Source organism: Arachis hypogaea, chromosome 8, assembly GCF_003086295.3.
Source record: "Arachis hypogaea cultivar Tifrunner chromosome 8, arahy.Tifrunner.gnm2.J5K5, whole genome shotgun sequence".
NCBI classification, from domain to species: domain Eukaryota; kingdom Viridiplantae; phylum Streptophyta; class Magnoliopsida; order Fabales; family Fabaceae; genus Arachis; species Arachis hypogaea.
In genome coordinates this window covers 49,798,082-49,822,028 of record NC_092043.1, presented here as the reverse complement: position 1 = coordinate 49,822,028, position 23,947 = coordinate 49,798,082, and the positions used below count along the sequence as shown (strand labels likewise).

At 30.8% G+C, this 23,947-nt stretch overlaps 2 protein-coding genes across 5 annotated transcripts; both read left to right on the top strand.

The window, feature by feature from the left end:
• The first annotated feature begins 7,894 nt into the window (after positions 1-7,894).
• Positions 7,895-15,793, top strand: LOC112708099 (protein MEI2-like 4). 4 transcript variants are annotated; one of them, XM_025760234.3, is made up of 15 exons: positions 7,895-8,526; positions 9,245-9,375; positions 9,549-9,600; positions 10,468-10,797; positions 10,999-11,411; positions 11,514-11,672; positions 11,767-11,883; positions 11,973-12,118; positions 12,380-12,459; positions 12,541-12,948; positions 13,450-14,089; positions 14,342-14,426; positions 14,513-14,581; positions 14,773-14,952; positions 15,065-15,793. In XM_025760234.3, the coding sequence occupies exons 2-15, from the start codon at positions 9,298-9,300 to the stop codon at positions 15,221-15,223; spliced, it is 2,916 nt and encodes a 971-aa protein (XP_025616019.1). In that variant the 5' UTR covers positions 7,895-8,526; positions 9,245-9,297; the 3' UTR covers positions 15,224-15,793. The 4 variants fall into 4 exon arrangements, with proteins under 4 accessions (XP_025616019.1, XP_025616020.1, XP_025616021.1 ...); XM_025760235.3 differs by having other exon boundaries at positions 7,915-8,526; positions 13,456-14,089; XM_025760236.3 differs by having other exon boundaries at positions 7,915-8,526; positions 9,245-9,459.
• Positions 15,794-18,093: 2,300 nt separating this feature from the next.
• LOC112708098 (uncharacterized) lies at positions 18,094-23,613 on the top strand. Its single transcript, XM_025760233.2, has 7 exons — positions 18,094-18,597; positions 19,701-20,097; positions 20,262-20,418; positions 20,901-20,945; positions 21,748-21,913; positions 22,021-22,388; positions 22,922-23,613. The coding sequence occupies exons 1-7, from the start codon at positions 18,451-18,453 to the stop codon at positions 23,238-23,240; spliced, it is 1,599 nt and encodes a 532-aa protein (XP_025616018.1). The 5' UTR covers positions 18,094-18,450; the 3' UTR covers positions 23,241-23,613.
• Positions 23,614-23,947: the final 334 nt, after the last annotated feature.

The following is a 23,947-nucleotide window of genomic DNA, read 5'->3' as shown; positions in this document are numbered from 1 at the left end:
GAGATTTTTTTAATATTTATCTTCTCTTTGTAATTAAAGTATTATATATCATTATATTTTGGTAAAAAAAAAAAATCTTATCCAATCTTTTACCAACTAAATTTTAATTTGTCATGATTAAACCCTGTTATCTATTGGTTAGAAGCAATCTATCGAACATAATGAATGTGTTAAATTTTTATAAATGAATCACTTTTTAATACTTGTTTCATTGGGCAAGGACATGCACTCAGTAACACAAATATTTATCCTATCAAGATTTGTAAATAAATAAGAATTAATAAATTTGTGAATAAATAATAATATTGTGAAGAAGATGATCTTTGAGGAGATCTATTGTTTTATATATGCCTTTTAGGACTTTCTCCAAGATTCAGCAATATTTTCTTTGCTAGAAAGAAAAAAATGAGAACAAGAGAGCATTTAATGTTTGTGTTGAAAATTGTAGACAAATTTCTTGAGTATGAAATCAGTTTTATATATTTAAGAGAAAATCTATCTAAAATTACAATTTCGCCAAATAAATATTCAATATAGTCAATGAAATTAAATTAACTTAATTCTATTTCCATAATAAAGGAATCGAACAAAATTTGTTTGTTATCATCTTAAAATCAATACTCAGCAAAATATGGATATTATGTTACATCTACATAAGCATTAGTTATCCATTCGTTATTTTTAAAAAAATATTATTATAATACTGTAAACAAATTTTGTTATTCTATTATGATAAATTTAATTATCTTAGTAGTTGATTATTTGGTTTATTTTTAAATTCGATTATGATAAATTAATCTGTATTCATAATATATATTATTTAGTTTATTTTTAAATTCTATTTTTCTTATTTTATTTTAGTTTAAATATGAATATAATAAATATGAGTTGTTAGACTACAAAATTTTAAATAACAATAAATAAAAAAGATATTTTATAATTAATAAAAATATTTTTGTTTTTAATAATCATGTGCAATTAAAAATATAATTAATTTAAAAAAGAATTAGTATAAAAAGAAAACTAAAATTAAATAAATATTATAATTTCTGATTTGAGGGTATATATAGAATTATTAGAAAATATTGATCTAGTGAAAATCTCACTTTTATATATTTCAGAGGGTGTAGGTTTGAATCGTCCTAACTTTTTGATTTTCTCTTTCGAGTGATAAAGTGTGTATAACAAAATAATGCAATAAAAAAAACAAATTAGAAGCGGTGCAATTTCCTTCATTTCGAACGATGAGGTGCAGTTCGAACTTCGAATTTTAGATTTTAGATTTTTTTTTATTTTTCTTTATTTTCGCTTGGTGTTTATTACAAAAAAAGAAATATTTTAAAATTTGTTTAGTAGAAACGAACAATTTTTAGTGTTAAGGTTTATGTTACTTACTTTATTTTTATCCTTTTTTTCGGGCGATGATATGCATATAACGAGATTATGAATGAAAAATAAAAGTCAATTGCAAGCTGTCTTAAGAGTTACAATTTAAGCTTCAAATTTCGGATTCATAACTTTTTTTTTATTTTTTCTTATTTTTGGTCTTAATGTTTATATTATTTACTCTATTTTTATCCCATTTCTCAATTGGTGAGATGTGTATAATGAGACAATGCAACAAAAAACAAAAATAAATTGTAAGCAAAGAGTTATAATTCGAATTTAGGATTTTAGATTCTATAACTTTTTCTTTTTGCTTGACTTTTTTTATTTTTCTTTTTTTTCGCTTCTATGTTTTGTGTTGTTTTTTTTGGTGACTTATGTTTGGTGTTGTTTATTACATAAAAAATATTTCAGTATTTGTTTAGTAGAACGAAATAAATATTATTTTGTGTTAATGTTTACATTATTTATTTTATCTTGTTCTTTCTTTTGGACGATGAGATGTATACAACAAGACAATACAATAAAAAATAAAAACAAATTACAAGTGGTTCGAAGAATTATAATTAGAGCTTTAAATTTTGGGTTTCATAATTTTTTTCCTTTTTCCATTATTTCCGCTTAGTGTTTATTACATAAAAAGGAGAAAAGTATTTCAAAATTTATTTGGTAGAAACTAATAATTTTTAATATTAATATTTATATTACTTATTTCATCTTGATATCTTTTTCGAATGATGAGATGTGTACAAAAAGATAATACAATAAAAAATAAAAACAACTTACAAACAGTTCAAAGAATTATAATTCGAACTTCAAATTTTGAATTCCATAATTTAAAAAAAAAAGCGAAGAGAGTTTTTGCAAAGATCTTTTGCTTTATATAAATTTTGTAGGACCCTCTTCAAAGATTCAATTTTATTTTTTCTAACCTTGAAGAAAGAGATAAAAAAATTTGTTACTCAGATTAAAAATTCCTTTGTGTTTTTCTTTTGTATACGTTAGATTAGACTCTCCTTGAAAAAAAAAATTGAATTTGTTATCCTTCGTTTGATCTGCGTATATTCTCAGTCTTTTTTATTTTATTTTTTATTTAAATTTTTTTCACTTCATATATTCAAATAAAAAGTATTTATATAAATATAAATAAAAGTTAATAATTGACAACCGTTAAATAATTATTTATTTAAATATGTAAAATTATTTAGTAATTTTTAACTATTAATTTTATATAAAAATAAAGTTTTCATCTTTTTATTTAAATACAATTTTTTCTACTATTTTTGCATCTGAAAAAAATATTTCTTTCAACTGCATAAATAAACAAGTCCCATCATCTCTTGTAGTTGTATTTATATTTTTAAGTTTTATATATATATATATATATATATATATATATATATATATATGAACAAAGTATTACAATTTACGATGATATAATTCATTACCAAATTATGAAATTTAGTATATTTTTTTGGATAATATTATTACATTATTCTATACAATAAAATTCTAAAATTCAATCACTAGAATAATAAATTTTATAGTGCATAACAAAACCAACATAATACCAAGATCATACAAATAAGACTAAAATATATAACCATTTCAATCATACATAATATTTTACCCACAATTTTTGTAAAATTTACAAAGCACAAAAAAATAATTCTACATTTTTTTATAAAAGATCGCCTAAATAACCGGTCTAAATAATTGATAAAAATAAGAATATTCATCTTTAAATTTTAATGAAGAATCACAAGATGTAATAAAATAACACAAGATTCTCTAAAATTATTTTTAATATTATCATTAATAAAAATTTTAAAGACTACATTATATGCACTTACGAGAGATTTTTTTAATATTTATCTTCTCTTTGTAATTAAAGTATTATATATCATTATATTTTGGTAAAAAAAAATCTTATCCAAACTTTTACCAACTAAAATTTAATTTATCATGATTAAACCCTGTTTATCTATTGGTTAGAAGCAATCTATAGAACATAATGAATGTGTTGAAGTTTTATAAATGAATCACTTTTTAATACTTGTTTCATTGGTATATAGTCTTTGGGCAAGATTTATCCTATCAAGATTTGTAAATAAATAATAATTAATAAATTTGTGAATAAATAATAATATTTGTGAAGGAATTGAAGATGATATTTGAGGAGATCTATTGTTTTATATATCCCTTTTAGGATTTTCTCCAAGATTCAGCAATATATTTTTTAATTGGAAAAAAAATGAGAACAAGAGAGCATTTAATGTTTGTGTTGAAAATTTTAGACAAATTTCTTTTGAGTATATAATTAGTTTTAGATATTTAAGAGAAAATCTAACAAAAATTACAATTTCGCCAAATAAATATTCAATATAGTCAATGAAATTAAATTAACTTAATTTTATTTCCATAATAAAGGAATCGAACAAAATTTGTTTGTTATTATCTTAAAATCAATACTAGGCAAAATATGGATATTATGGTACATCTACATAAGCATTAGTTACCCATTCGTTATGTTTTTTTAAATTATTGTAGTACTGTAAACAAATTTTGTTATTCTATTATATATGATAAATTTAATTATATTTAATTATCTTAGTAGTTGATTATTTAGTTAAAAATTATGTGAATTAATATATATATATATATATATATATATATATATATATATATATATATATATATATATATATATATATATAACATACACTAATAAATAAGAGTTAATTTAATGACTTATTATCAGTGTATAAATATAAATTAAAAAGATTTATAATTATATTTTTCAAAAATATAACTTAAAAAATTGAATATAATTTTTATTCTATTTTTTTAAAAAATTATATAAATATTTTATAAAACAAGAGACTGGGTGAAACAGTGTTTTTAAAAAAGTTCTTTTTTTAAATAACAAACGAATTTCTTTAGAAAAATCATAAAAGTTTTTTTTATAAAAAAACATAATTCTTTTGAAAAATTCCAAAATTTTTAAAACAAAATGTATTTTTTTATAAGTAGCACATAACATGAAAAAGAAAAGAAAAGAAAAGAGAAAGAGAAAGAGAAAGAAGAATGTGTTTAGGATACTTTTATCTAAATTTATAATACAAATATTTAATTATATTGGTCATATTAAATTCGAGGAATATGTTAAAAAGTAGTAAAAAAATATTAAATTTGAAAAATATGTTAAAAATTAGTAATCGGGTGAATCAGTATTTTTATAACCAAGTTGGAATCAAGTTTTCAAAAATGATCTTTTTTTGTTTTTAAGTAATAGAATTTTCTTTTGGAAAAAATTTTTTTTTATAAGGGATGCGCATTTTTTTTACAAAGCAACAAAATTATAAAACAAAGCACATAAATTCTTATAAATAGCAACACGAAGACTAGAAGAAAAAGAGAGAAAAAAGGGAAATGTGTGTTGGAGTATTTTTATTTTGGAAAAGTATAGGTAACTAATAATATTTTTGAATAATATGTGAATAATGTGAATAAATAAAGTTAAAAGAGTTAATTAATCTTAAATTTAATTAATAACATTAAATTAGAGTATAATTTATTTTTATTTGATTGATAGTTATTCATGTTATTCAAAATAGTTATTATTTACCTAACACTTCCCACTTTACTTTTTATTTTATTTTGTTTGGTTAGAGACTTATTTTATCAAATATGTTTACTCAGATATTAGTATCATTCTAACAAGAAAAGAAAGTTTTATAATTAAGTAATTTATTCAATTAACTTCAATTAAATTATATAACCGTTTTTTATTTTATGCGCATTATTTTTTCTTTTTCTTTACACTGTTGTCAATGCTGTTTTTTCTTCTTCTCCTTCTTCTATTTTTTTTATTCATATTTTTCATTCGTTATTATTATTGTCGTTGTTGTTACTACCATCACCACTACCATCATTGTCATCTTCTCCTCTTCTTCTTTCTTTCTTTTCATTTAATTTTTTCTCTCTTTTTTTTTCTTCTTCCCCATCATCATCCTCATCATTATTGTAAATTCTTGTCATAAATTTGGATTTGAAATCTCTATATAATTGTAGTATTTCTTATGTAATTTAAGTGAGTTTTTTGGTGTCATCGTTTTTAGGTCTCGGTGTTATTATGAGTTAAATTCATTGTAATTTATATTTCTATGCTTGGTTTGAGTTTAGTTTTTTCTGGTGTCACCATTTTAAAATTTTGATGTTATTTTGATTTAAATTTAGTGTGATTCTTATCATAGGTTTGGATTTAGAGTCTCTATTTAGTTGTAGGATTTCTTATGAAATTTAAACCATGTTGATGAGTTTTCTGGTGTCATTATTTTCAAATTTCGGAGTTATTATGAGTTAGATTCAGTGTGATTTATGTTTTTGTGCTTGTTTTGAGTTCAATTTTTTCTGATGTCATTATTTTAAAATTTCAGTGTTATTTTAATTTAGTTTCAGTGTGATTCTTGTCGTAGGCTTGAGTTTGGTGTCTCTATGTAGTATCATTATCCTTCTCTCCCTCTTTCCTCTCATCATCATCGTAAGAAGAAAAAAAATCAAATAAAGAAAAGGAATAAATACATGATATTGCAAAATTACTAAAAAGAGAAAGAGAAAAAATACGGCAACTACGTGTAGAGCAAAAAATATGCAAAGAACAAAAAGGAGGAAAAACACAAAGAAAAAGAAAGAACGCGAAAGAAAAAATGCGCGATATCATTCCTGGAAATTGGAGTATGTCGACACGTTCTCATTAATGAAACGATTTTTGCTAACTTTGAACTAACTTAATTAGAATTGATTATAAAAATACTTAAATATATAGCAAAATTGCTAATAAAATATGAAACAGTATTGGGTATCAAGAGTTAATCTGTCAATTTTTGACAACTCAATTAATAATTAATACTTTTAAATTATTTTAATAAATTTAAATTTCAAATAATGACATTAATGAGAAATTTGAATAATAAGGATTGTGTTGAGTAACCGCTCACAATGTCACTGTGATCAGCATCTGTTTTCCTCTTATCATCGCAACATATCCTTTCTCACCAACAGCACCGCTTCGCTGCCGCTGCAGCGTGCTCCCGTCACAGCTGCACAACCACCATGTCATTGGCTCTTTGGTGCGCGGCTGTTTTACTCCGACAGAAGCTTTTATTGTGTGGGTTGCGATCATCTTCCTCACTAGGTGCCGATTCGGGGCCGCTGCGGTGCACTGCCGTTCCAGCCGCAATAACTGCTGCGTCGCCATTTCGTGACGGTGAAACTTGTTATCGCAAAAACTCGTGTGTTCCATTACCTGATTGCCATCGAACGTGTATCTCTCAACGTCGTCCCGAAGTCGCGAACAAAAATCCCGCATTTTCAGACGACTTCGTCGATAGAACGTAAGTTTGGAGAAGAAGGAACTAATGCATCATCCATTGATGTGGGTTATGAATGTTCTTCTAATGGATGTGTCATTTTATGCATATGATTTTAGGAAGTGTCTTTTTATACACGTGTCTTCTAATGGAGGTGTCTTTTGTGAATGTGTCTTTTAAACAAAGGTGTCTTTTGCGAATGTGTCTTATACAGAAAGTGTCTTCTTATACATGTGTCTTGTACATGAGGTGTCTTGTACAGCAATAACAACATTCAGATACACTTTTGAAGATTAGTGGTTGCTCGCCGATGAAATCATAGGCGTCATTGACCATTGTTGACGCCGGCGATGGAAACGCGTCCAAAGATGGAGGAAGATGATCGGAAAAGAATAGTCATCGGAGTTAGAGGATGAGATTGGGAGTTAATTATGTTTACTAGTGATAATTGAGGATGAATTAGGTTTACCATAAATAATTAAACATATTTTTTGTTATATAAGCTCTGAAATCCCATCCAATAAAAATTAGTAGGAGTTAGCAGAATCCTTCTAAGTTACCTAGTAAAATTAATAAAATATAAGATTGATTCTCATCTTGTTATATACAAAATTAATTATTGTATTCTAACATAAATAATTTAAATGTATTTCAAAAAATATAATGACCTGTTGGTTAAAGTATTTATAAATTGTCAACGAATTATAACTCAAATAACATAGTCTTTTCATATTCATCTAAAAATTATAAATTCGAGTCTTAATTTTATATTTAGTAAAAAAAAAGTGCTTACAAACTGATACAAGATTAGTTATTATATTCGACACAAATAATTTAATCATAGACCAAAAAATATCTAGATAAAGTTGATTGTTTGTTTATATAATTTTTTTATTGCATCATAAATCATATTAAATTCTTAACAATTATAATAATTGACTAATAATTAAAAAAAATTAATTTTAATACATTAATATATAAATTCTTTTATATAATCATTTAATTATACTTATTCTTTCTTTTACATAATTATTTCTGCAAGATAAGTTTTTTATAACATCAATTCAATAAAATTAAAATATCGATAATTATAATTACTATTACAGAAAATCTAAAACACCATCCTATATATCCTGTTGCTAGTTTTTCTCTTCCTAATATATAGTTTCAAAGATTTTTGTCTTTGTTTAATTTAATTTTAATTCAATATTTTTAAAGCCAACTAACACCCTTTTCTTCTCTCTCTTTCTCTGTCAGAAAGACTCAAACTCTGTATTGTTGCGTTGTTTGAGAACAAATTTTTATTATTTTTTCCCCAAAAAACCAGAGAGGGCAACCGGCGAGTGCAAAATCTCGCCGGAATTCCGCTCCGCGGTTGCCGGAATCTCCATTTTTTCCGATTCGAGCTTCGAATTTTGGATTACATCACTTTTTCCATTTTCCTTGTTTTCGCTTGGTGTTGTTATTATTACATAGGAAAGAAAATATTTCAGAATTCGTTCGGCAGAAACGAACAATTTTTGGTGTTAATGTTTACGTTACTTCCTTCATCTTGACCCCGCTTTTTCGGGCGGTGAAGGGGTGTACACCGAGGCAATGCAGTAAACAACAAAAGCGAAGAGGGTTTCTACAGAGATCTCTTGCTCTATATAAGCTTCTAGGACCCTCTCCAAAGATTCAATTCCATTTTCCTGAGCTTGAAGGAAGAGATAAAAAAAAAAGTTGTTTTCTTGGGGTTTGGTGTTTGTGTTGAAAATTTTTATCAAAGGTGAGAATTTTCGTTGAAACTGGTATCTGTTCGTTTAAGTCCGAATAGATTTTGAATTTTTTTGAATTATCCTTGTCTTTGGTGCCAGTGGATATGATTTCTTGCTCAGATGAGAACCTCCTTTGTGTTCTTCTTTTTGATCTGTTAGATTAGACTGTTGTTGAAAAAAATTGAATTTCTTACCCCTCGGTCTTGATCTGCGTTTCTTTCGGGTCTTTTTTATTTTATTTTTCATGTAAATTCTTTTCACTCCTAGCGCTTTTTTTTTTTTCAATTCTGGTGGATGATTTTGTCCATTTTTCATAAATTTTTATCTTTTTTGCAGCCGAATTTCTAGGCTGTGTTAGGTTGTTGGTAGGTGAGCAACGATGTTTCTGATAGTTTTTTTCTTCTAATATATTATTCATCCTTTGCTGTTGTTCCTTCTGGTACTGTTCAGTGGTAGATGCTACTGTTTCTGGTTTGATATCTTTGATTTTCCCTTTTTAAGCTGCAATTCATGTAGCACCTCTAAAAGAGTTTAAAGTAGTCCCCTTTTTGTTATCTTTCTTTGATTCTTCAGTTTTGGGGTTGGTTTTGTTCTTAGAGTTATGATGGATGGTATTTTTTTAGTGGGTTTGAAATGGGGTTAGATTTTTCTATGTGGATTGGTTTTGTATATTCATTGTTATATGTCATTTCCTTTGTGTATAGCAAATGACCTTAAATTTTCTAGCAGATGATAGGGGCTAGTAAGTGAGATTGTGGATTTTCTGGATTCTCAGCTGAAGGATGCCTTTTGAAGTAATGAACCAGAGGGGCGTTTCGACCTTGTCTCACTTTTACGACGACATCTCCTTTCCTCCAGAGGTGAGGATTATCCTCACTCTCTCACTTTGGTGTTCTTAAATTTTATCATATAAATTTAAGAACTTTGGCACTAGTTTCCAAAAGGTTGATAAAATTATGTCTGATCTTGATGATATTGCCCTTTTGAACTATTGTTGGTTTTTCTAAAAGTGTGTGGAATTTTGTATGAGCAGAAGAATCCTGGATTACGGAAGCAAAAATCTATTCACGAGCGATACCCGCAAGGTTAGGTCCTATCAACTCATCATTTGTTAATAGTCCTACACAAGTTATTGTTCTGTTTCGTGTAGTTAAATTCTATCGTTGTTGCCCTGAGTATCTACTAACTAATTTTTTGTACGTAGAGGTTGCATGAACAGTTTTGTATTTGGGTTTAGAATCTTATGCCTTAGATGATGCCATTGGGGTTTTGATTGAAACTCCCTTTTGGGACTTAAAAACTAAAAAGTAACATTTCTCTCACTTTCTGTTTCAAATTCTTATAATTGTTTTGTTGCATTTGGAATACATGATTATAAATGTAGTTGTGAAATATCCTTAACACAAGTAATTGCTCTATACTCTAAAACTAGTATATCTTTCACTTGTTGTTGAATGCTAGTATGCTTGTCTAACCTATATCTGTCTTTCGTTTGCTATGAATTACTGGATAAGACAATGATAACTTTCCAATGTTGCAAGTATGTTTATTGAATATTTGACTCTAGCTTACAATTGATACTATTGTTTCAGTTTGTTGGGAAAACCTAATTGCTGCAACCTTTATTAATGCTTCGTAATGCATGTATAATTTATGATGCCATCCTTTAAACGCTTTAATTGTTGCAAAACTATGATTATTAATTATGATATCTTTATATAGATGTTTCAATTTGTTATATTGAAGCTCATGTATGCGTTTTTGGTATGTTTACTCTTAAGATTTCATTGTTATTTTTTATGCTAATTTTTAAGGCAAATAATGTAATATCCATCTCTACATGCATTTGTTTGTTGAGTGTTGATTTATGTGTTGTGTAAACAACCAGCTCATCTTCCAAACAAATAAATATAGGTTGTTTCAATATAAACTAAAGTTGATGAAATTTTCAGGAAAGAGTGAGATCACAGCATCACCTGGCAGCATTTTGAATGCTTCATCACCCCGTGGAATGAATGCAAAAACAGGCTTGCCGATGTCGCAGACTGGTTTATCTTCCGAAGGCACAGGAAGCACACGATTCGGTGGTAAAGAAGGCATTGCAGATGTGCTGAAGGATTCCAAGGAGTTACTTAACTATCATCCAAGATCATGGACTGATGTGCGTATGCAGCCGACATCTAGCTCGTATGGTTTCATTGGGAACAAGATTGTTGCCAATGCTGCCTCTCGTGAAAGCAGTCTATTCTCAAGTTCATTGTCTGATATGTTTACTCAAAAGTGTAAGAATCTTTTTATCCATGCTAAGATATTTGCATGCTTGTATAATGGTTAATGCAGCATGGTAAAGGAATTAGTACTGATGCCCTTTTATCTTACTAGAACTTGAGATGCAAACTAAGAAAAGTTTTCTATTCATTTTGGTTTTATATGAGTTGAGTTGATATCCTCATGGGCCTCTTTATATGTGTTTCTTGGTGCAGTGAGATTAATGGGGAATGATGTTTTCCGGGATCAGTCTGTTTCCGTTGGTTCCCTTCCTGAGGAAGAACCATATAAATCTCTTCAAGAAATTGAGGCTGACACTATTGGGAATCTTCTTCCTGATGAGGATGACCTGTTTTCTGGTGTTGCTGATGAGTTAGGATCCAATGTTCATGCCAAAGCAAATGATGATTTCGAAGATTTTGATTTGTTTAGCAGTGGGGGAGGCATGGAGTTAGAAGGAGATGAACATCTAGTTTCAGGAAAAAGAGCCAGCGGCTTAGAAGGAGATCTTGGTTATTTCGGAGGTTCCAAAGGAAAAATTCCTCTTGGTGACCAATCTTCTAGGACACTTTTTGTTAGAAACATTAATAGCAATGTAGATGACTCTGAGCTGAAGACTCTCTTCGAGGTGAAACATTTATTTTCTTATGCTGGTAGATGCTGTCTCAGAATTTCTTTAAGTATCATACCACTAATCATAAAGTTTTAATGGACTATTTTTTTCTGGCAGCAATATGGAGATATCCGAACCATGTATACCGCTTGCAAGCCTCGCGGTTTTGTCATGATTTCTTATTATGATATAAGGGCAGCACAAAATGCAATGAAAGCACTCCAACATAAGTCGTTGAGATCTCGAAAGCTTGATATACATTATTCAATTCCAAAGGTAGTTACTGCTATATTCTTCCCTTGTCAGTTACTTTGTATTCCAAGTTCTTTTGCTTTGCTTATGGTTTTATCTTTATTTGATGGCATGTTAGGGCAATGCTCCAGAAAAGGATATTGGTCATGGTGGTGTGATGATATCTGGTCTTGATTCATCTGTTTCAAATGAGGAACTTAAGCATATTTTCGCATTATATGGAGAAATTAAAGAAGTAAGTTTTTATTGTGGGCTTTCACCCTTTTTGCTTCATGTGTCTTAACAAGGATGATTTTGGCATTGATAATTATTGTGTAATTGCAGATATATGAATCTCCTGAAGTGAATCATGTGAAATTCATCGAGTTCTATGATGTGCGAGCTGCAGAAGCTTCTCTTGGTGCTTCGAACAGGATCTGCATTCCTGGGAAGCAGATCAAGCTTGAACCTGGCCATCCTAGAATTGCTATGTATTGGCTCTCCCTTCTACTTTTAGTTTTAATTTATTTTCTTCTTGTTATAGAATATTTTAAAACTTTTTCTTCTGCTTTTTATGTGTCCATTTGTAATTAATGATCTCTAGACGGAATCTTTATTTTGGATCTGCATATTTAACTTTGCTCCATTTGATAGTATTTTTTGTCTTCTTTAGTGATTAAGTCTTTAATCACCATGATGGGAAAATATTATCTCTTTCCTTTTTAACAATTCTGGAAACCTTGCTTTTGTAGTCTAATGCAGCAGTCTCAAAAGGGACAAGAAGAACCAGATTTTGTTCATAATCTTAGTGATAACTTATTAAGACAGAACGGTATGATTTTGTCTGCTTTGGCTTATTTTCACCCTTATGAAGTTGAGATGTTCTTGGTCTCACTACATATGTAATTTACAGCAACATCTTCTGGAGCAGCCATATCTGGTGGCAGCTTGGAGAGTGGATATAATCAGGGGTTTCAATCTGCAAAAAGGATACCTCTGAATGGTTTTGTTGATAATGCTTTATATCCTGTGGGTTCTAGCATACCAAAGATGGCAAGAGGGGCTTCTGGTGGAAAAGTATCCGGAGTTTACGAGTCTGCAAATGTTGTTGATGCAATGAAACTGGGATCTATTACAAGGTTCCATCCTCATTCTTTACCTGAGTTTCATGATGGTTTAGCTAGTGGTAGTCCCTACAACTTTTCAAACCCCATCAGCAATGTTGCTGCCAGTATTGGAACTGGATCGACAGAATTGTCAGACAGCAGGCATATTCAGGGGATTGGCTCACCTGGCAACCTAGCCGAATTTAATGCAGTAGGTAAGTGCATTGTTCATTCTACTACTGTTTTCCTCAAACTGCATCCTTGCAATTTTTATGATGATGCATACTGTTGTCAATATTTTCATAATATTTTTAAATAACTGAAATTTTAACTTATACACAAAAGTCAAATTATCTAATTAAAAAAAAGGCAGTCCGGTGCACAAGCATCCCACATTAACGCAGGTTCCGGGGAAGGGCTGCACCCAAGGGGTGTAATGTACACAACCTAACACCTGATAACTACATTAGTGGCTGTTTCCATGGCTTGAACGCGTGACCTTGAGATCACACGGAGACAACTCAACCGTTGCTCCAAGGCTGTCCTTCAAAAGTCAAATTATTTAATGTTTGTTGAAATTTAGACTTGTCCTTGTCTATCTGAGACTAAGCATTCCGGATCGAATAGTTGTCTTGAATTTGGCTTTTCTATCAGCATGCAAGTGGTATATGCTGAGTGGTTGTAGCATGAAGAGATTTCTGATGTGGATTCAATAGTTTCAGGAAACGGGAGCCGCCCGCCTCAGGGACTTTATCATATGTGGAACAACTCCAACTTGCATCAGCAACCTCCATCAAATGCCATGCTTTGGCATAAAACACCACCATCCTTTATTAATGGTACTGGTGCTCCTGGTGTTCCGCAGATGCCCGGCTTTCCTAGAACACCACCTCATGTGCTGAGATCATCACAGATAGACCATCATGTCGGATCAGCACCGGTCGTTACTGCCTCACCCTGGGAAAGACAGCCTTCTTACTTGGGAGAGTCTCCTGAAGCTTCTAGTTTTCGAATGGGATCTTTAGGAAGTACAGGTTTTCATGGTTCTTGGCAGATGCATCCTCCGGACTTGTCTTCTCGCAACATGTTTTCTCATGTGGGTGGGAACAGTACAGAACTGTCATCCAGTGCTGGGCAGGGATCTCCTAAGTTGTCACATTTTTTCCCAGGGAGACTTCCCATGAATTCAATGCTGAAGTTTGATTCGGCCAATGAACGGATGAGAAGCCTCTATCATCGTAGAAGTGAAGCAAATACTAACAGTGCTGATAAAAAGCAATATGAGCTTGATCTAGGCCGCATATTGCGCGGGGAAGATAACCGAACCACACTTATGATAAAAAATATTCCAAACAAGTATGCCATTTGTCTTCCTAGCTTCTTGACATTTTATTTAAGTACACATTTTACAGTTAATGGTATTGACTATAGCATTTGATTGTTAATTCTTAGCTTTTGCATTTTGACTCATTTTCCGTTACAGATGGAATCACACGTTTTTACATTCCCTTTTTGTATTTAATCAATCAGTTTTTCCCAACAGATTTTACATGGAGTAAATCATGCAAATTTTTGTTGATCTTTTTAGATGTTTTATTATTTTGGCAGGTATACTTCAAAGATGCTTCTTGCTGCCATCGATGAGCAATGTCGGGGAACTTATGATTTTCTGTATTTGCCAATTGACTTTAAGGCAAGCATATATTTGGAGTTTGTTTGTTCTTTCCTTATCTTAAACAATCATAACTGTGTCTAACTCGATTCTATTCATGGTTGCAGAACAAATGTAATGTTGGCTATGCATTCATCAACATGATTGACCCTGGTCAAATTATTCAGTTCCATCAGGTTCTTTGATTGTTCTTATGTTATAGTAATTCAAGTTATTTACGTACGCAATGAGAAATCCTTATTTACTCCATGGAGCACAAAGAATTTACTTCATGGAGTATGAAATAATGTCTTGTATGCAATATGATTTAGTTAATATGTTTGCTTGTGCATAAACTGATGAAGCTAATATTGAAACTGTTTTGCAGGCTTTTAATGGGAAAAAATGGGAGAAGTTTAACAGTGAGAAAGTAGCTGTACTTGCATATGCCCGAATTCAAGGAAAAGCTGCTCTGATTGCTCATTTCCAGAATTCAAGTCTAATGAATGAAGATAAACGTTGTCGCCCCATTCTCTTCCACACGGATGGCCCAAATGCTGGTGATCCGGTAAATTAGCTTGTCCTTTAGTCTATAATTTACCAAGGAACTGATATAGTGATATACCAGTCGAATGTTGATTCAAATTTTCATTAGCTGATACTTAATGAACTGTGTACAGGAGCCTTTCCCCTTGGGAAACAATATTCGAACAAGGCCAGGAAAATCTCGTACGAGTGCTAACGATGAGAATCGCAACCAAGGGAGTTCTTCAGCTGCAGCCGGCGGGGATGAATCTGCTAATGGAGTAGAGTCATCCTTGAGTTCATCGAAAACCTGACCATAGTAGCCTCAGGCACTAACAGTACTATGCTGTATTTCATGCCAACCCAAGTATGTATATTGACATTCTCTTTTTTGATCAGTCGACATGGAGTTGGAGCCGTTAGGACAGGTGGGCTCACAATTTTGGCTTATAGAGGAGCCTTTGCAGGAGTTTTTGGAGGCCGAGGACCGAGGTACATAACCAGAATGAAGTTGCTGATATTTAGTGTTATCTTTATGTTTTCCTTGCATGGCGTCGTCATGCTACACTGGACAACTTTAGAGAGTATGGCTTAACCGAAAAGCTTTAAATTTTGGCTAGCTTTGAATGGACATGACAATTTGAAGTTCCCTTTGAGATTGGTTCACATACATCATTGTGAGTCTCAAACTCTTCAAGGATGTTTTGTTCTCAAGATTATCTTGTTTATATTTGTATTTTTGGTTTATGTTGTTGTATCCCTGGGCATTGGTGTCCTAAAGGGACTTTGTCTTTTTTAACTTTTTTTAATGTCTATATAGAATGTTATTGTTGAAGGAAAGGCTTTAATTTGAACATTTACTTCTATGGTACTAGTTTTGTTCAGATTTTTGCTTATGTTGATTGGTATTTCTGAATTCCTGGCATGAAATGGGTAGAAACACTACCTAATATGATGCTTATACTCATGTAGGTTTTCATAACCATACCATATTATATTTATTCAAATATGATTTTTACTTTGAGGCACTTTAGTGTATAAAAGGTTTCCTACATTTGAGATTTGAGTAAGTGTTGTCATATTGAAATATTTTTTCAAATACAAAAATGTCATTAATTCTTTTACACTATTTAGCATATAGCAATTAAACTTTCTATTTTGGTAACAATTTTTTTTTATTTTTTATTTTCAAGTGGAATGATTGCTAGGATGAATAAAACAAGATTTTATTTTCATACAACTCTGTCATTTAATCATTGTTTGAGTACAACTGAGCTCTAAGCCACTCATTTCTTTTGCCATGTGATCAATTATATTAGGATTTGTTTATATTCTAAGATGATAATGACACAACATTTTCTGTATGGGTAATGGACTTATGGATCCTTATGTGGTCCACTGTTAGTAAGATGTATGGCAATTTATCTTGGCTGCATAAGGAATTTTAAAATTATTTTATAAGATATAGAAATATGTATATAGATAGTATTTTATAGATAAATTATAATATTTTTATCTTTTATTTATATTAAAATATAAATTAATTTATTTTTGCTATTTTTAATATTTTATTTTAATTATGTAAAATATTTAAATAATTTTATTTAATAAATAATAATATATTATTTTTAAATTTATTTTAAGAATACATATTAAAAATAATGTTGGACATACTGACCTAGTATTTAGATATATATAAGTGTGTTTAAAAAAAAATCTTTTATTAAGACATAGTTGAACACTGCGTGTCGAATGAGTCTATGCGACCACGACAATTTAACGTAGTATCTGTGCTTCATAGGAATTTAACCACTCAACTTTTTATTTTGTACTTCATAGGAATTTAACCACTCAACTTTTTATTCTCCAAATTGATCTAGGTTCAATTTACATGTAAATCCCTAATCAACGAAGACTCGCGCCGGTGAAATTGAGAAATTTATTTGGATATTTATAAAATTTAATGTTTTTTTGGTGACATAAAAACAAAAGAAAGAACAAAAGGAAAGACAAACTACCCGTTGAATTTTGGAAACTATTTTGACCATAACCTCTTATTTTATTATAATCTAACTCTCAACGCTATTACTTCAAATTAGATTTTAGGGTTTACTCATTAATTAATTATTTATTAATGAATATCTACCAATCCCATGAAAAGGTAGCAAGTTTATATTTGTAAGTAACTTACTATTTCGGTGCAAAAGTTTTCTTCCTTTTTTTTGCATCCATATGCTGAATGTGAAAAGTTACATGGTTTTACAATCTTTTTCTGTGATTCACTTTATTATGGTCTTATTTTGGAATGCTCTATATTTGTTTCCTTGACAAACTTTAATTCCATTTTGCCAAATATAGTATGTGATAAATAAAATAGCACAACTATGTTTTATAATTATTTTTGTATTGAAATTATTTATTTTGATTTATGTATAGTAAATGATCTAATAGATTTGATCCAATCGAACTACTCCCTAATTTTGCTGACAGAAAAAATGGAAGTGTGGTAATATGTTTGGAATAAAATCTGCTTTGCGTGTTCGATTTGGTGATGAGAACAAATTATGGTTTTTCTTCTTTTGCAAAAGAGAAAGTATAGGAAACCAATGACCTAAGCTAAGCGTACAATGTGTACAATGAAGGTTTAAAAAGTATTAGAGATATGATTATTAGTGTTACATTGTCCTATCATGTTATATTTTTGGGATGAGTGGTTTTAGGACATGGTATTAGAATTCCAGATCTAGAAGGTCAAGAGTTCGAACCTTGGTAAACCCAAAATTAGTTTTTAGTATAAGTGATACCAAAGATTTAGTCCATTATACACATTGTACATTTAGACTATTGGCTCCTTAGCACTACTCTTTGCAAAATACTTTTTTTTATAACTCATTTTATATAATTAAAATTATATTTTAACATAATTTTAAACATGATTGGTGAAAATATTTCAACTCCAAATGGACTATAAGCATATAAGATATCAGGTTTTCTTTTGCTGATCAAACTTGAGAATTTAGATGAAAATGCATGATAAAGATTATACAAATGAAACTATACTAAAACTATAAATGTTTTTAATTAATTAAATATTATTTTTTATATGTTTTTAAAATAACTATTACATAATAAAAAACTTGAATTAGCCAATAATATATAATTAGATGAGATGACATATAAAAACATATTTGACATATATGATTTTTTTTTCATTGATAGAGAAAAAAAAAAGTTATCACCATCCTCATCTTCATCAATACATAGTTAATGGATTTATCTCTCTCTCTCTCTCTCTCTATATATATATATATATATATAATACTGAGTTTTTTTTTTGGAAAAAACAGCTCGCCGACTTCAATTATCTATATTTTTATTTATTAATAATTAATTAATTAATGTAATAATAATACACAAATAAGTATTGATTATTGATTAATATTAATAATTAGGTAACATTTTTCTTGCTCTTAGAAATGTTAGTACTGTTACCTTCTCTTCTTCTCTTCTCAGAGAAATAGCATCGTAGTAATCTCCGAAAATGGATAACGGCGAAGATAACGGCGTTAACGGCGCCGGCGGAACCACTACCAAGGAGGAGCAAGAGGAGGCATTGGTAGCTCTCATCGAACACCGTACTCGCGAAGTCAAAAACCTCCGTCACCGCCTCTCCTATTACAAATCGCAGGTTTTTATTTTTTTCTTTTTAACCTCTCATTTTTCCGTTATTATGCTTCCACATTTCGATTTGTTTATTTATTTATTTATGATATTGAACTGTTTCGAATGATTAACAGTATTTGAGCTAGGAGGGAAAAAAAGGAGCTTGTTCATTATATACGAGTGTTTGTTTCTTTTGTAGCAGAATTGATGTAAAGTTAGAATAACTTTGGATTCATGTTTTCACAGTTATAAAGAACCTATTTGATTTGTTGCTTTATTTTCTTTGTTTTGTTGGTATAAAAGTCGAGAAAATCGTGGTTTGTTGTGTGCCCTTTTTTTGGTTCCTGAAGGTAGAAACATAGATACTTTTGATATACTTTAGTCTTTACTTGCATGAAGTTCATTTCACTCTGCTATATGGCTGGTTCTGCTTTTTGTTGGCAACCATAATGCATTTCTTTCTTTATGGAAAAATTGTAAATTCTTTATATTTTTTTGGGTTCCATAAGCTTCTTAATGAAAGGAAGGAAAAAAGAGAAGTTTTTGTAACCCTAATGCAGCAATTATGAAATTCCTAAGATTATTTTGATTCTCCACTTGTATTTTTACTCTCCTACAAAACTCACTTTAACTGCTGAAGCATGTAGTTTTGTTTCTAGTTAATAGGTTGACATGTGGTCATTGTAATCCTGTGACAACTTATTTTGAATTTTCTGTTGATAGTATTCAACATTTGGTTTTCTCTTTTATTCTTTGAAATGCGCTCTTGTTTCGGTAACATTTTCATATGCATGCATACAAGTTGGTTCACTCTGGTTGGTTCTGACTTCAGTATGAATACACTGCAAATGTGTTTTGTGTCATGTTTTGAAGGCTGTAGTGTGGTTTGGCTCTTGTTTAAACTGTATTCTGTGATGGAATCTTCTATGAATTTTGACAAATTTATTTATGAATAAATTGTTCTTAGGTTTGGAGTAATGCTATCCATGTTGTCAATATTTCAAGTGATAACCTTTTGTCTTCTAATTTTGATATCGTGAAACATTATCATCTGTATTCTGCACAAACTTTTTTTTTTTTTTTGAATATCCTCCCAGAATTATTTGCTGAATGTATGTTTTGGTGCAGCTTGAGGAAGCAGAAAAAAGGCTGCAAGATTCCGAGACAAAATTGGCTCGCCTTCGAGGTCAAACTAATAATGCCGTGTCATCTAGAAGTTCCTTAGACAATGGAATTAAAACTGTGAAGGTAGAACGTAGATCAAGCAGTCCAACAGATAGAAATGAAGATTCTCCCAAAAAACACCATCAATCCAAACCAGAACTTCTTATTCCTGCCGTGCAACCAAAAACTTCGCAACCTACACCGCCAAGATCTTCTACAAAAGCTGCCGTAACTTCTGGTTCTGAAGCAAGTCCATCAGTTCACAGTTCTGGTTCTAGAGTAAAATCTGAAATATCCCAAAGACCTTCTTCTGAGAAGAAGAGTACTGAAGACAAGGACAGAGGGACCAAAAGGAAGTTTGGTAAGACATTCATCTCTAGCACGGACTTCATTTTATGTGGATTTGGCTAGTCCATGGATGATATCAATGGTTATGTGCTTCTATCTGAATTTCATGTTAGATATTGCTGTCCTCTCCATTTCAAGTGTAACTTTAATTTCACAAGATTTCGTTTTGCTTTTCAGAGCAAAAAGAACACAAGGAATTGATTCCTTTAATACGCAAAAGTTCTTCAGCAAAGTTGGTATATTGTCATACAAGCAACCATATCTCAAGTCAACACAAGAGGAAATTGCGGAGTCTTGCTTATTGTCCTGTAAATGATAATCTTTTCGTGACCAGGTAATATATGCATTTCTTTTCTATAAATCTTTCCTTTTAGTATGTTAGAACTACCTTCTTTTTTTCCTCCAAAAAAATAAACTTCTCCCAGCTTTTGGCCACGACAACTCTATTGTAAAATCTTACCAGTTGATACCAAAGAAACTTCTCTCAGCTTTTTGGCCATATTGAAGAATGTAAAAAGTCTACATGTGTGAGACATTTGATTGCCATCTAAGGTCGTGATTTTAAGTTTCTTTAAACTTGCATATGATAGGATGCACGATGAGGCTTTTGGAGTATTACCTTTATTCTTGAGTACATTTTCTTTCCGCGTCTTTTGTTGGAACCATTTTCTAAGATTCAAGTTGCTAGAACTAAAGTGATAAAAAATATATAGTGGCTAGGTTTATTATTATTATCATCATCATCATTATTATTATTATACAAGATTTATCTATCTTCTGAGGCTTATTCTTGCTACTTTTGTGGAATGCTTGCAGTGCTTTGGATGGAGGGCTCAACTTGTGGCAAATTCAGGCTAGGGGGTATACCCTTCATCTTTATCTTTGTTGTTAAATTCCTTAATATTTTTTGAAAATTTTATAGTTTTCCTATTATGTCTTACATACTGGTCCAATGATGGCATCAAAATGTCTGATATGCGAGATATGAACTTAAATGTACAGATCTCCTTTATGGATTTGCAAGCAATTGGACTTTGTGAATCTCACTTTTAATATCATGACATGTCTAACGTTTGGCTCTTGACTCTTTGATCATTTGCTATAATAAGACATTCACTATTAAATGTACAATCTTTCTCAAATGTTTTTTATCAGTGAATGCTGGAAGGTAATACATTTTTTATTTTTTTTTAAATATAATTTTTTTTGCTTCCTTAATAATGCCCAGCTAGGGTATTTCAAGGTTTTGAGTAGCAATGTTATTACATTCGAATTAATATTGGAAAGTAAATAGGTGATATGGATTGTGTGCTAGTTCTACTGCTTTTGAATCTTGCTTTGTTCTTTTGTTTTATTAAATTTCATTAATTTTATACAGTTCTACTTTCATCTTGTTTTGTGTTTGATACTTCAAGAGATACCATGCACAGACTACAGTTTCTTGGTTAATCACAATCTTCCTTTCATGCAGTACTCTTATTGCTGTTGTTGTTTTGGTGAAATGTGAATATGAATATAAATAGAACTAACCAAAGGGCCTATTGGAAGTTTCAAAGAGGATGAAAAGGAGTGGTTGATTATAGAATATTATAACTTAAAACTATTTCAAAAGTTGGTCTTGTTATCTATAACATGTTCTCTTTCTACGTCTTGACTTTTGTAGATCATCAGCCTCCCGACTTAGCTCTACTGATTGTTCATCCTCAAAGCAGCGGAGATGGCCGGAAGATTTAGCCTGGCACCCAGATGGAAACAGGCTATTTGCAGTATACAGCGCCGATGGGGGAGACTCTCAAGTATCAGTTATGAATCTGAATAAAGGTCGTGGGGTAAGGCTCGTGAGACCAAATATCCTGGCGTAAAAGTTAAAAAGTTTTCTACTGGGGTTCTTGTATTGTTGATTGCAGATATATGCAAAATTTGTATGAAATCACAGGGAGATCGAGTAAGATACTTAGAGGACAAGCCGCATGTTAAGGGTATTATCAATGGCATTGTTTTTCCTCCCTGGGAAGATACATGTTTCCTAACTGGCGGAAGTGACCATGCTGTTGTGCTTTGGAGCGAACAAGATGGCGAGAAATGGAAGCCAAAAGCATTGCACAGGAATCTTCATTCTTCTGCTGTCATGGGTGTTGCTGGTCTACATCATAAACAGATTGTGTTGTCTGCTGGTGCCGACAAGAGAATATTCGGGTTTGATGTTCGTGCTGGTAGAGCAGATTACAGGCATCAAGTCGATACTAAATGCATGAGTGTCCTACCCAATCCATGTGACTTCAATTTATTCATGGTTCAAACAGGGTAAGTCATATCCACTTTGGTTTTCTCAAGTTTTTGCTGTGTTATGTTTGCCTTCGTAACATGTCTCAAGTTACATGTTGGATACTTGGTTTATGGGAAATATATATCAAAGCATGTTCATTTGGAATTAGTAATATACTATTAGGTTCAAAACCTTAAAAACCAGATGAAATAGTTTTCCCATCTTGTTTGTTAATAAGAAGTCCTGGCCAAAGGTGCGTTTGTCTCGCATCATTTTGGCAAAAAGATCAGTTCTTTTTACTTCATATATTTTGTTAACTGATTTAATTAGTAGGTTAGGATGCCTACATTACATCCTTTGGGTGCAACATTTTCCAAATCCTCCAGGCTGCCCCCTTGTTTTTTTTTTTTTCAAGGAATAATTGGAAACAAATAGGTTGAAGCTCTGATATCCCTATTTCCAAAATGTGGCTTGTAGTTTTGGTGGTTATTATTTTCTTCATTGAATTCAGAGTACTCTCTTGTTACTTCCAAGTTCACTTGGTATATTAAGTACATTTTCTTTCTTTTAGGACTCATGAGAAGCAGCTTAGGTTATATGATATTCGACTGAGGCAGACAGAACTTCATGCTTTCGGATGGAAGCAAGAAAGTAGCGATTCTCAATCGGCTCTGATAAATCAAGCTTGGTCTCCTGATGGACTATACATATCATCTGGTTCAGTAGATCCTGTTATCCACATATTCGACATCAGGTACAATGCTCACAAGCCTTCACAGTCGATAAGAGCTCATCAGAAGCGCGTCTTCAAAGCAACATGGCTTCAGTCAATGCCTGTTCTCATTTCCATATCTTCGGATCTCAACATTGGATTGCACAAAATTTCATAGGTACAAAGAACATCTCTATAAGACTATACATACGCCCTGCCCCCACGAAAGTTGAGTGTTTCTGTTGCCACTTTTTGTTGGTGATGGATGCTGAATTCTCGTTTTACTTGTAATTTCTGAGGGAAGAACATTAACTTGTGCAACCTTGGAAAGTTTAAGGGTTGCAAAGAGTGAAGAGGGGTAGGAACTTGTTTTGGAACATAGCTTTGACAAATACTAGGGAAGTTTTGGTTGGAAAGGGATGCTCGGATGTTGGATTTGACACCTGTTGGTTGGATACACTGTCAAAATTACTTAATATGGTTAGAAGCCTCAAAATCTTTTGACCAAAAAAATAGAAACTTCAACTTAAAAAAGAAAACCTCATTTAATACTTGAGAAGTGAATGTATATGTCTGAAATAGAATATGTTCTTAAACTTTTCCCCCATAATTAATTAACTATTATGGTGAAAAATCGAAATGGGTAAGGCTATTGTTTAATGGAATGGATAGTTGAATACGTGAGCATTTTTTATACTTGTCGTACGTCTTTTGTGTCTAAATGTCTTAATAAAATATAAAAAATGTTCGTTTTAGAAATAAAATATATTATTATTTATTAAAACAAAAATTTATCTTAAATATTTTTGATAATAAAAAATGTTAAAAATATTAAAAAAATAATTTATATTTTAATATTAATAGAATATTAATTTCTTTACGATT